Here is a 12083-nt window from a genome sequence, read left to right as displayed (position 1 = left end):
GTATTTTTTTTCTATCAACACAGTTTTCACAGTTTGATTGAAAGCACTAAATAAAATATCAATATATTGCCAACTCCTCGCCTCTTTATAGCAGGCAAAGCTAATATAGCTGAAATGAGGAGCCTCCTGTTTCATACTTTCTATATGTTTATCAGTATATCTTTAAAAAAGAAAAACTCCATTAAACTCATTTATATGGAAGGAAAAATACATTGTATTAAAAAAAATGGAATTGCAAAGATTAAAAGCAGAAGTAGCATATATCTGCTTGACTTTAAGCAATTCTACTAGGCTAAATGTATTTGTAATTTGACACCATGGAAAGAATACACACCTGTCTTGTTGGCTCTGGAAAAAAAATCTTTCAAGAAGCCTTCACTGTATGCTCTTCTACACACTCCAGTTATGAATAATTCTCACCAGTTTACTTAGTATTAAGATTGAGCTTCGTTCACTGACATTTTTTATCTAATTTAGAAAGCACTTTAAGGGGAAAAAAAAAAAACATTCTGTTTCCTGCTCCATTACAGGATAACTTTGCATTTGAGCCCTCCCTCAGTTATAGTGTTTTAAGTCTTAGAAGACACTAGGTATTTTAACCTTGAGATCTTTATACTGCTAATGTGCTTGCACCTTTTTATGTACTCTGTTGTAAATATGGAATTACTTATTTTTCAATTTACAAGTTAGGAACTTACAAATTCTGTAATCCTCCACCAATGTTCACAGTGAAATATTTCAGTTAGTAACGAGAATATTATTGACAGCATTTCCTGACCTTATCTATTATTGTCCTAGTGCTCACCGGTAGACCATTTTCGGCAGTGATGGAGAAGTGATATCTGTATTAGTATCTCAGGCATGGAGTGGAATTCCATAATTGAGAACATTCATTCCTCATCAGTTTGTGCAAAACATTCTGTAATTAAGGTGAAAATAGTACATCGGACACACCTTTTAAAATTAAAAAGATATATCAGAGATGGGACCCTAATTGTAAATAGCACCAGCGTTGCTCAGAAATGTGTTTTAGGACTGTTCCAATTTAAAACACTGTTGGGAACATTTTTTTCCTTACCACCAGATATTATAGGATTACACATCCTCTTACAGCAGTGTTTGAAGTAATTTCAGACAAGTTTAAACTGTCTGGTGATAAACTGACCCATATAACCTGAGCTGCGTTGTTAGTGTGTTGACTATTGCTATATTATCTAAAACTAGAAAAAAAAGAATTTTCTTTTCATGCAGCTATGCCGAGGTGCGTCTCTCTCTTTGAAGAAAGATGTTTGTATCTGTAATTTGTTAGTGATCATCTGAATTTTTAAAGCTTTGTGCTCCTTAACTCTTTAATCAGACTTAAATTTATTTCGCAATGATGTCCACTTAGTATTTTACGTAGTAGCCTAAAGCAAAGATTTGGATACTTTTATCATTTGAAGCTGCTTTGTTGCATCAGACTCAAGATATTTGCTGCCACTGACTGAACCAAGAGTTTCCCACTGTACCAACAAATACTGCTGCAGAATTTAAGGCCAGCTGCCATAAACATATCTTCTGCAAAATGGTTAATTATGAATTGTTTTGGAATGGCTTAGTAAAAACCCAGAGCTGTATTATGAGGGGAAAATATCTGAAGTAATTTAAACCTACAGGAATCCTTCAAATATCACACAATTTTAGTAGTTTTATATAATGGTATGGATTGAGCTTGTGTCTGATCAAATATGCACTTGGTTCCTGATAAACGGCTAAAAGTAACTTTTGTAATAAATTAACATTGTCAGTATTTCAGTGTTGGGTTTAGTCACTTTAATCTAAAGATAGTGCTAAAGTAAGTCATGTCAATACTTTTAGTGTGGTGTCTTAATTTTCTTTACAATACTGTGCTATATAGATTCTTTGTTCTTCATGTCAAACCCAAGAAATCTGAAGCATTTTAAACTTTTCATTAGCAGTGCGAACAGAGCAGAAATTGTCAAATACATAAATAAAGCTTTGTATAGCTCATTTTCGTATTATTGTTTTAATTTCATGATTTCTGTAGTTTATTATAGATTAGCTGTAGTGTAAATTGAGTTAATTATTGTTCCAGGGAGTGGTTTGTTATGCTTTTATATGACTTATTTCTTAGATTACACAGTTTTTCTGTAAAGTTGTATCATTTAATTATTAAAACAAATATGGCTGTTTACATATAAGTTAATAATTTTCTAAAATTGGGCAGTGAATTGATTAAAGAAATAAATAAAAAATGTGTGGAAGAATACAAAACCGTCTATTTTGACTGTAACCCTTTAATGGAAGATGCTTGTTACTTAAATGTAATCACTAATTGATGGTCGGATGAAGTTAATAATGATGTGCTGAAAAAAAGCAATGAAGCCATAGAGATATACACTTTTTGCTGCAAGTTATAAAAAATATCATCAAAACATTTTTTTTACTGTATCAAGTTTATGCTTTGCTGTTAAGAATTTTTTAAGCAGTATCTTTCGTTGTGCATTTAAGGGGTGCTCACTTGAAAAGCCATTGAGAAAATGCTCATTTTGTACTGTACACACAATTCAAAGTGCCATGGATTGATTACTGAGCTTTATTTAGTAAACAGGGACATACTGTATATCTTTAAACAGTGGAATGAGAGCTCAGTCAATAATTTCTTGTTCCCAACTTTTTGTATTGCTGCCTTTATGCAACAGATTTAATGTTAACTGTATAATTTGTGCCAAGAATTTTTTTGTCTCTTCTGCTCCCGTGTGTAGTAGATCCCCTTCCTTATTCTGTTTTACTTATTTTAAATCTAAAGTTACTTTTCTTTGAATAAAGTTGTAAACTGTTAATTTTATTTTCACGTACATGCAAGTTACATGAAAATGAGACATTGTGAGCAGTGTGTGCTTTGTGATAGATGCATGTCTTGTAATTGTTCTTGTATTTTAAAATAAGTCTCCCTTATGACACTAGATCGTTAATTGTTGACTATTTGCTTATACAGTTAGTAATGGAGCTATAGTTGAGCTTGTTACTTGTTAACTATTCGATTACACAATTAGCTCACAATTATGAGCTATATTTTCCCTATAGTAAATCCAGATCTTAGCTAAAAATGGCACTTAAATTTGCTTCATATAGGTTAAATAACAAGAATGAGCAAGAAGGTCTGTTACATTTGCAGTGAATATTTATGAATTGTGTTTAATTTAGGACTTAGAAAACAGTAAAAGCAAAATTTGCATCCTTATTTGCATTTTCTTGTCTTTTATCATCACCTGCCTCTGTTTATGTACTTATTTAATGCTTGGAATATTTTGTTTTGATTTAGATTGAATCTTGTGTAAGTAAGCTAATGGGGTTGTCTTTGTTGTTTTTTATTGTTTTATTTGGTTATTTTTTTTTTTTTTTTTGGTTTGACCTTTTTGAATAATAAGTGTGAAAAATGCAGCTGGCACAGCCCCCTCAAAACATCAGCCTCCAGGCCTTGTAGTCCTGGTCCACTAAAGCCTTCATTTGCCTCTGGGTCTTACAAGTGTGTCTCACAAATTGGCCTCAGCAGGAGATGCATTGCCATAGAAACCAGGCGCTCTTAAAGCGACAGACTGAGTTGGCATTGTTCAGTTATCTGTTGAAAACGAGTCAGGACTGTAGTGAGATTTTGTCTCTCTATGAAAAGAGGAATGAAAGATGCTTTTTGTAGCATGGTCAGTACTATACAGTAAGTACTATGTGAGACTATCTGTAAACTTTGAAGTATCCTGGTAAAAATAAATTTTAAATATTTACATTCAAAAGCTACCAGGGTGATTTCAGGAGATTTAATGTAGATTTTACAGTGATGTGTTATTGCTGATAGTAATTTATAATTTTGATTTGTAATGCAAAACACAAAGAGAAGAATTGTTTTTTATTTAGAATATTGGAAGTACATTATTCATTTTCATAACTTTGAGAGCAGATATTTTAGTTTTAATTTTTGGATTTTAAGTAAAGCCCTGTATTATTGCTTTTGTGATACTGTATAATTATAAAGTACAGTTCATTCACACATTCTGTACAGTGCAAGTTTACAGTGGGCTGATGTTACAAGGGCATTTGTTACTTTTTGACAGAAATGCCTCCATGTAAAAAGTGACACATGGTAAATAAAAAATTAATTAACAGACAAGAAAGCTGTGGCATTTAAATCCAGCAAATATTTTGCAGACCTTAATCATCTTTTGTTGGGAGTGTCAAAGAAACTTGTCCAAGTTACAAGAGTTTAATTAAAAATAAAAAAATAATAATTATGAAATCATTTCATAGTTCCTTCATTCAGTTGTTGCAGTATACACTAACATTTTTTGGTCAAAATATGTTGTGTAAACTTTCATCTGCATGTTCCTACAAGACTTAATAGGGAATGACTCATTGTATTCATTGTTTCATTATATTAAGCCATATGATGCAAAGTTGGAGGAGGACTTATTAAACTTTGTCTTAGAACCAACTGCCAAGCATTTTTTGCTTTGAAAATTTTCTTACCATCACCTTGGAAGCTCATTTTAAACAAACAAAGTTGATTTTCTTAAGAATTGCTTTCTTATTAACAATGGTGATCTCTTACACCAGTTTAAAATCCTTTTGTTTGCCTGATATTCACTTAACACAAGAATAAAAATGTCAATGAAAGAAGCACAGCAGTTAAAATGCTTTTATTATTATTTTTTTAATTACCTTTATAGTTTCTTATATAGCTTCTTATAGTTTTTCACCAGATATTATGTGAGTGATGAACAAAAAAAAATAAAATTGCACGAATATTTGCTGAAAAACTAGATCAAATGGCTTAATGTTTTATTGATCTTTTTTAAAAGGGCAAGTGGCTATTGAGGTTGCATTTTAAATTAGATTAATTTAAAACATCCACAAATGTTAATTCTAATGTTTCTACAAGGGTCCTGGGCCAAGATTTTGTTACCATTGTAAAAAAACAAAGAATTTAAGCCATTTTATTGAATAGTTCTTTCAATTTACATTCTGCAATACTAGTCTTTGTTCTGATTTGGAATGTGGTGGCCCCAAATGTTGACACATACTCCTTAGTTTGAAGATGTAAATTGGTGTTCATAAAAAAAGCATTGATTGCTCAAAAATTAGCGTTTGCTTTCTCTTAAAACCGCTGAATATTGCCGCAGATCATGTCATGACATGAAATGAAAAGTAAGAGTCATTTCAAATAAATGTTTAATACCAGTAATCCTAGATTTTACAAAATAACCACACCAAATGTAATTACAGCTGCACTATAGTATCAGTGCTGCTTTTGAATTAAAAGAAAATACATAATCCTGTGGTAAAATGATAAAAGCAAGCTGTGGTATTTCAGCTTCACTCATTTGCAAAATAGATTGCTCATTTATTTATTTATTTATTTTATTTTATTTTTTAATAGATGCCAGACCAGTTTGACAACTCCTTGGTGCTAAACCAATTGCGGTATTCTGGAATGCTAGAGACAGTTAGAATAAGGAGGGCTGGGTTTCCTGTAAGGAGAAACTTTCAAGATTTTTTTGCAAGGTAAGTTAACACCTTTTTTGTTATTAGTGTTATTTTAAGGAATAGCTGAGTGTTTTTTTAGATATTAAAGTTAAACATGATTAAATGCGTTAAGCTTCCTGATGTCCTTGTATTATTTATCTGAAGTAAATTATTGTAATGTGTTTCTTATATATGTGAAAAAGATATTAAGTAAAACATTCATAAAATTGTTATAAAAACTGTTTCCTTTTTGCCACTATGAATATGTATCTTAATTTGCTTGCATTTTGCAAAGTGTTAACAAGTAACCGCCCCATTAAATGATCATTTTTATGTAGGTTGCACTTAATTTGATTAAACTGAATATTGTCCCTTTGCTTTTAATGAAATATAATGCAAATGGTCTTGTTTGATTGCATGTTTGGTAGTGCAAATTATTAACTACCTCCGTCAAAAGTTACTTTAAAAAAAGTTTTTTTTTATTTGGAATTTATAAAATTTTTCTCAGAATCCTGTTGTTTAAGTTGTTGAAGTTGTTTAAAAATAGATTCTCACACTTTGTAATTTTTAAGGATTCACTTTGTAATTTTAAGGATTTCATTTCCTTATATAGGTACAAGGTATTGATGAAAAATATGACACTTCCAGAAGATATGAAAGGAAAGTGTACCACTTTACTACATCATTATGACAGTACACATAACGAATGGCAGCTTGGAAAATCTAAAGTAAGTTAACACATACTGTATACCAAAACCTAAATATATTTTGACACTGTCATTTGTCTTGAATGTCTATCAGGTATTTTTAAATCCTGGACATAGTGCATTTTCCGTCACCATGATGAATTTAGGAAACATTCCAGATTGGCCTTTTGCAAAACTGGTAATTTTGAAAGATATCATCATGATACAGAAACATGGGGTACTGAATAGCAATTGGATCCCGAAGGCAATAAACACTAATGTGAGAACTGACAAAAACAAACTAAAAAATTATTTTAGAAAAGCTGCTAAATAGGAAATAGTTTGGTTTTGTTCAGCTCCCATCGCAAGAACAGACAAATATGCAGACTAAAGAGATCGTTCCTCCCCCACACTATGCGACTCTTCAATTCCACCCGGGGGAGTAAATGCGAACATTAATTTTATTTTAATTCTTTTCATTTTTATTACTATTTAATTTAATATTGTTTCTTTGTATCAGTATACTGCTGCTGGATTATGTGAATTTCCCCTTGGGATTAATAAAGTATCTATCTATCTATCTATCTATCTATCGTATGCCTTTCATAAATGTAACTGTAATGAGTGTGGACCAAATGAAAATACTGTATATATGCTTATGGCTAATTAACTAAAAAGGTAATCCTCTCTGCCAAAAACAGTGTGGGACCATAGATACAGGGGTAGCCATTAAAGTTGCTATGCTCTTAACCGGTGTTGGACATTTATTGTTGCCTCCTGCCCATTGAATTAGGTCGAAATTTTATCTTTGGAGGGGAGAAAATTATAGTTTCTGAAGTTGAGTTCAGCAATTTTTCATACCATCTTTCAGTGTGAGACAACTATAGATGCTTTCAGCATTAGTAATGGTTCATTCTCTTTTTTTACCCCACAAAACTTCCCTCTCTCAGGGTTTGAGGAGTAAACATGCCTTTCTAATTAAAGAAACCTAGACTTTGTGATTTGTAGAACAAAATCACTTTCCAAACAGAGCTCCCAGAAACTACACCAAAACATCCAGTAGTCCAGACCTATGCCATAAACATTGTAAACCTACAAAGTTGATAATTTCATGTATTACCTTGATATTCATTGGTAAAAATATTGGTAGTCTCCACAAGGCAAGTACTAAGCAAAAGGGTATTGTTTACTGAAGATAAAGACAAAAATGTCAGTAAATTTTGATAAATAATCCCACTAAAAGAATTAGGTAGCATGCATCTGGAAAAAAGACAAGTTCATATCACTCTACCTGAATGATGGCTGTGATTCAATATACTGTGTGATCCTGAGGATTGCATTGTATCAAGATTTTTTGGTATATTATATTTAAATCCAGCAGATGTTTAAACTATCATCAGACTAGACATTGAACTGAATGACTCTACATAATCAAGCAGAAAAGTTGCTTAGAATTTGTATTTCTGTTCTATAGTACACAGTAAAGTATATAAAATCACAACATTATAAGTGCAAAAGTGATTGACCAGCAGTAAATATATTAAACATGACAATATATTTACAATTACAATTACAATTAGATGGCTGCATTGGGGCTTGGTAGAGCATCACCAAAGAGATACTCAACACATGGTGATGTTTATGAATCACACACATTATGTTGCCACAAAATGAGGGATCCTTTTATAAAAAGTGTTGCACTTTCTACATGGTGAGACCCAAAATATATGCAGGGACCCTTTATATTAAAGTCTCAAAATTGTAATCTAATTACATGTGAATTGTTTGATTTGTAATTTTAAACTTTGGAGGTTGTGTTTTTGTCCCAAATGGTATGGGGGCACTGTATTTCTTTCCAAACTTGTTATATATGTATTTAACTGTGCAAAATTGTATTCTGACACTAAGCTTTTTCTGTCAATTAAAAAAAATTACATATCCGGTCATGCCATTTTACAGTGAACCACATTTACCATGAGGTTCCAATGGAAAATAAAAACACTAACTTACTGATTATATCCTTCTTTCAAGCATCACCCCAACACACACAGCCTGTGTTTTTTTTCTTAAAAGACAAAATCACAGTGAACTGTGTGCCACATGGTTGGTTTTGTTACGAGTTTGTTTCCGTATTTATGTGAGAACTCACAAGAGAATAAAATATGTGTCTTTACCTCAAGAAAAATAGTACCAGGTTGAGGTAAAATGATTATTTCCAGATCCCTGTTGTCTCACAGATGCATAGGAAACACAGAAAGCATATATTCTTTTATCAAAACTCAAAAAAGATGTATTCATAAGTTTTTGTTTTTATTTTCTTTTGGCGCCCCATGAGTTCATTGTAAAATGCCAGAACTGGCTCTGTGTTTTAAAACATTGATAGAAAAGGTTTAACTTTAGAACACAATTTTGTCTGGGAAATGCATATTTACCATATTTGACAAAAAATAGTTGTAGAATACTGAAATTATCAGTTAAGTAAGCTTGCAATATGGTCCGTAACAGTGCTTTAGTTCTCTGTGGGTAGTAAGAGTTACAAATAATAGAGTGCTCATTGAGGAAGGATCTACAACAATAATAAAGGCATATTACTGTAGTTCATAGCCATCATTACTCTTTTTATGACTTTAATTACTTAAAATACGGGTTAATGTTTGTATAAAAAGATCAGCTCCTACATCAGTTCCTAAGTATGTGAGAACTGTTAAGACATGGTGATTGGGAGATACGCTGCATGTGACTTTCAGTAGATGGCACCAATAAACATTCACTGAAGAAAATAACAATAGATTAATTATAAATATATGTTTATAGTGTGTTGCAGAATTGCATGTGTATACAATGAGGGATATGTTTAAATAAAAGGTATTGCTGTGTGCTATTTTTAAACTCTAGTCTATGTACAAGATCACCCTCTCACTGGTTACATATTAACAAACAGTAAGGTTCTTTGTGTGAACGCACGATCTGTTTTATGGGTGTCTTTTTCTTTATGAATTCATTATTTACTTTAGTTCCAATGTGCATACTACAGTGTCCTTTAAAGTCACATATTGTACCATTGGGGAGGGCAGCTTTTCAGATTTGCTTTAACATTCTATCACCATTGTTCATCTGACAGCATACTCACTCGTCTGAATGACTGTTTTTGTAGCAGACATGCTTATTATCAAGCAGGCTGACATTTCCAATTGTATTAACCAATCCTACAAGGAAATTTATTAAGTTTTGCTTCTGCCTTTCTGTCATTATTTAGCCCCATGGGATATTAAGCAGAGCTGTTCAAATGCTGGATGTCCAAATAAATTCTAATTAAAAATGACAGAGTAGCTTTGGTACTTCACCATATAACACAATAGGGAGCCGTCTGTTCATTGACCAGAAAGGACTGTTGTACATATATGGATGTATGTGTGTATTTTTGTATATATCATAAATATAAATAAAAGTATTCATACATTTCTGAAATGCTTATTTTGTTTTCATGGAAGAAGTAAAGTAGTCTCTTTGTACAAGTAATACTGTATGATGTGTTTATTTATGTTTTCTCTATTATTTTTTATTTGCAGATCTTTTTACGAGAGTCCCTAGAAAATAAGTTGGAAAAGCAGCGTGAAGTTGACGTCTGTAAGGCTGCCATGGTCATCCAGGCTCATATCATGGGTTACATTGCCAGGTATGTAAAGTGACACTTGCTTTTGCTTTCACATATTTGAAGGCTATTGAGATGCAAAATGTATCTTTAAAAGTATATATAATATCAGCCAAGCTATTTTTTTTTATTTTTATTACTTTACCTGAAAGACCGCACAGAGCTGGACCAGCTGACTATATCTGTTAAAAAAACAAAGGGTTCTTAAATCCTGAATTTTAAGTGGTAGTCTTTCCAAGAGAAAACCGAAATCCTTCCTGAAAAAAAACATGTATTGTTCATGTCTTCTGCCATGTATGACAGTGTGTAGAAACAATCTTTCTAGCTACCTGTCAAGCCCATAAGTTATTTAAGAAGCATTTTCAGATGAATCCAGTAGCCTAAGAAAAATACCTCTCTGGAAAAAAAAGGTTTATTCCATAACATTCCATAAAGTGTGGAGATGAAAAGGAACTGACCTAGATTTTTTTTAAATTTATGTGTGGGTTCCCATCTTTCACTGAACAAATAAACATTAAAAGCAAAACTTATTTATTTAAAAAGTTCAAGACTAAAACAAATATAATCCATCTGACATCTAGCCTTGTTTTGACAATCTTCATGCAAAGGAGTTGTAAGGAATATTACACAACACATAATGGGGGTATAACTAATGTCATCTGGCCAAAGGGAGGGGAAAAATTAAAATGTTAATTTAACAAAAGAAGAGATGAGTTAGTATGGTGATTAGCATTTTAAAGCTAAATTGATTTACACAATTTCATGCATTATGTATGGGTTACTTCCCATCTGTCTGGTTTTCTCAAATTTTCAAGAGAAAAAGAAAGAATAAAAATGTACTTCTTTGAGGTTGACGTGTATCTCTGCAATTTGATTTAATGCTGTGGAATATAAAATCTGTATTTGAAGTATATTTGTTGAACACTTCTTTCAGTAATAATGACCACTAGATATATGGCATTCCAGATTATTTTGTTCTATTGTAAATTTACATATAGTTTATATAATTTATTATTTCATAATGAGACAAAGCATTATTTTGTTTGTTTCAGGAAACAATATCAGAAGATCTTGCAGTGCATTATTGTGATTCAAAAGAATTACAGAGCGTTCTTCTGGAGGAGGAGATTTCTTCATATTCGCAGAGCAGCTGTCATATTTCAGAAGTGTGTTAGAGGTCATTTAGCTCGAAGGATGTATATCCAGTTACTTGCGGATCACAGACGAAAGGAAGAGGAAGACAGGTGAGTCATGAAACTTTTTACATTTTGTGTAAACTGTCTCACATAAATCAGTACACTTCTAATTTTTTTATTTTGCTTTTTTAGGGAGAGAAAAAGATTAGAAGCTGACCGTCTTGCTCAAAAGGTAAAATTTGACACTTCAGAGACACATTTAGAAACTGATTTGATTTGTTTGTCTACAGTTAACTTATGCCTTTAATGCATAATTCAGGGATACAGTGGTGTGAAAAACTATTTGCCCCCTTCCTGATTTCTTATTCTTTTGCATGTTTGTCACACAAAATGTTTCTGATCATCAAACACATTTAACCATTAGTCAAATATAACACAAGTAAACACAAAATGCAGTTTTTAAATGATGGTTTTTATTATTTAGGGAGAAAAAATCCAAACCTACATGGCCCTGTGTGAAAAAGTAATTGCCCCTTGTTAAAAATAACCTAACTGTGGTGTATCACACCTGAGTTCAATTTCCGTAGCCACCCCCAGGCCTGATTACTGCCACACCTGTTTCAATCACGAAATCACTTAAATAGGAGCTGCCTGACACAGAGAAGTAGACCAAAAGCACCTCAAAAGCTAGACATCATGCCAAGATCCAAAGAAATTCAGGAACAAATGAGAACAGAAGTAATTGAGATCTATCAGTCTGGTAAAGGTTATAAAGCCATTTCTAAAGCTTTGGGACTCCAGCGAACCACAGTGAGAGCCATTATCCACAAATGGCAAAAGATGGAACAGTGGTGAACCTTCCCAGGAGTGGCTGGCCGACCAAAATTACCCCAAGAGCGCAGAGGCGACTCATCCGAGAGGTCACAAAGACCCCAGGACAACGTCTAAAGAACTGCAGGCCTCACTTGCCTCAATTAAGGTCAGTGTTCACGACTCCACCATAAGAAAGAGACTGGGCAAAAACGGCCTGCATGGCAGATTTCCAAGACGCAAACCACTGTTAAGCAAAAGAACATTAGGGCTCGTCTCAAT

General features: G+C 32.7%; 1 protein-coding gene across 2 annotated transcripts in view; it reads left to right on the top strand.

The window, feature by feature from the left end:
- myo10 (myosin X) overlaps positions 1-12083 on the top strand; it is a 408709-nt gene that overhangs the window by 353811 nt on the left and 42815 nt on the right. For both annotated transcript variants that reach the window (XM_039754892.1, XM_039754893.1), the window contains exons 20-24: positions 5432-5556; positions 6131-6245; positions 9773-9879; positions 10908-11099; positions 11184-11223. In XM_039754892.1, coding sequence (XP_039610826.1) covers positions 5432-5556; positions 6131-6245; positions 9773-9879; positions 10908-11099; positions 11184-11223 — 579 coding nt within the window. The remainder of the gene's footprint in view (positions 1-5431; positions 5557-6130; positions 6246-9772; positions 9880-10907; positions 11100-11183; positions 11224-12083) is intronic.

This window comes from Polypterus senegalus, chromosome 5 (genome assembly GCF_016835505.1).
Source record: "Polypterus senegalus isolate Bchr_013 chromosome 5, ASM1683550v1, whole genome shotgun sequence".
In the NCBI taxonomy this organism is placed as follows: Eukaryota; Metazoa; Chordata; class Cladistia; order Polypteriformes; family Polypteridae; genus Polypterus; species Polypterus senegalus.
The sequence above is the reverse complement of the archived record's forward strand: the minus strand, read 5'-3'. Positions and strand labels throughout refer to the sequence as shown.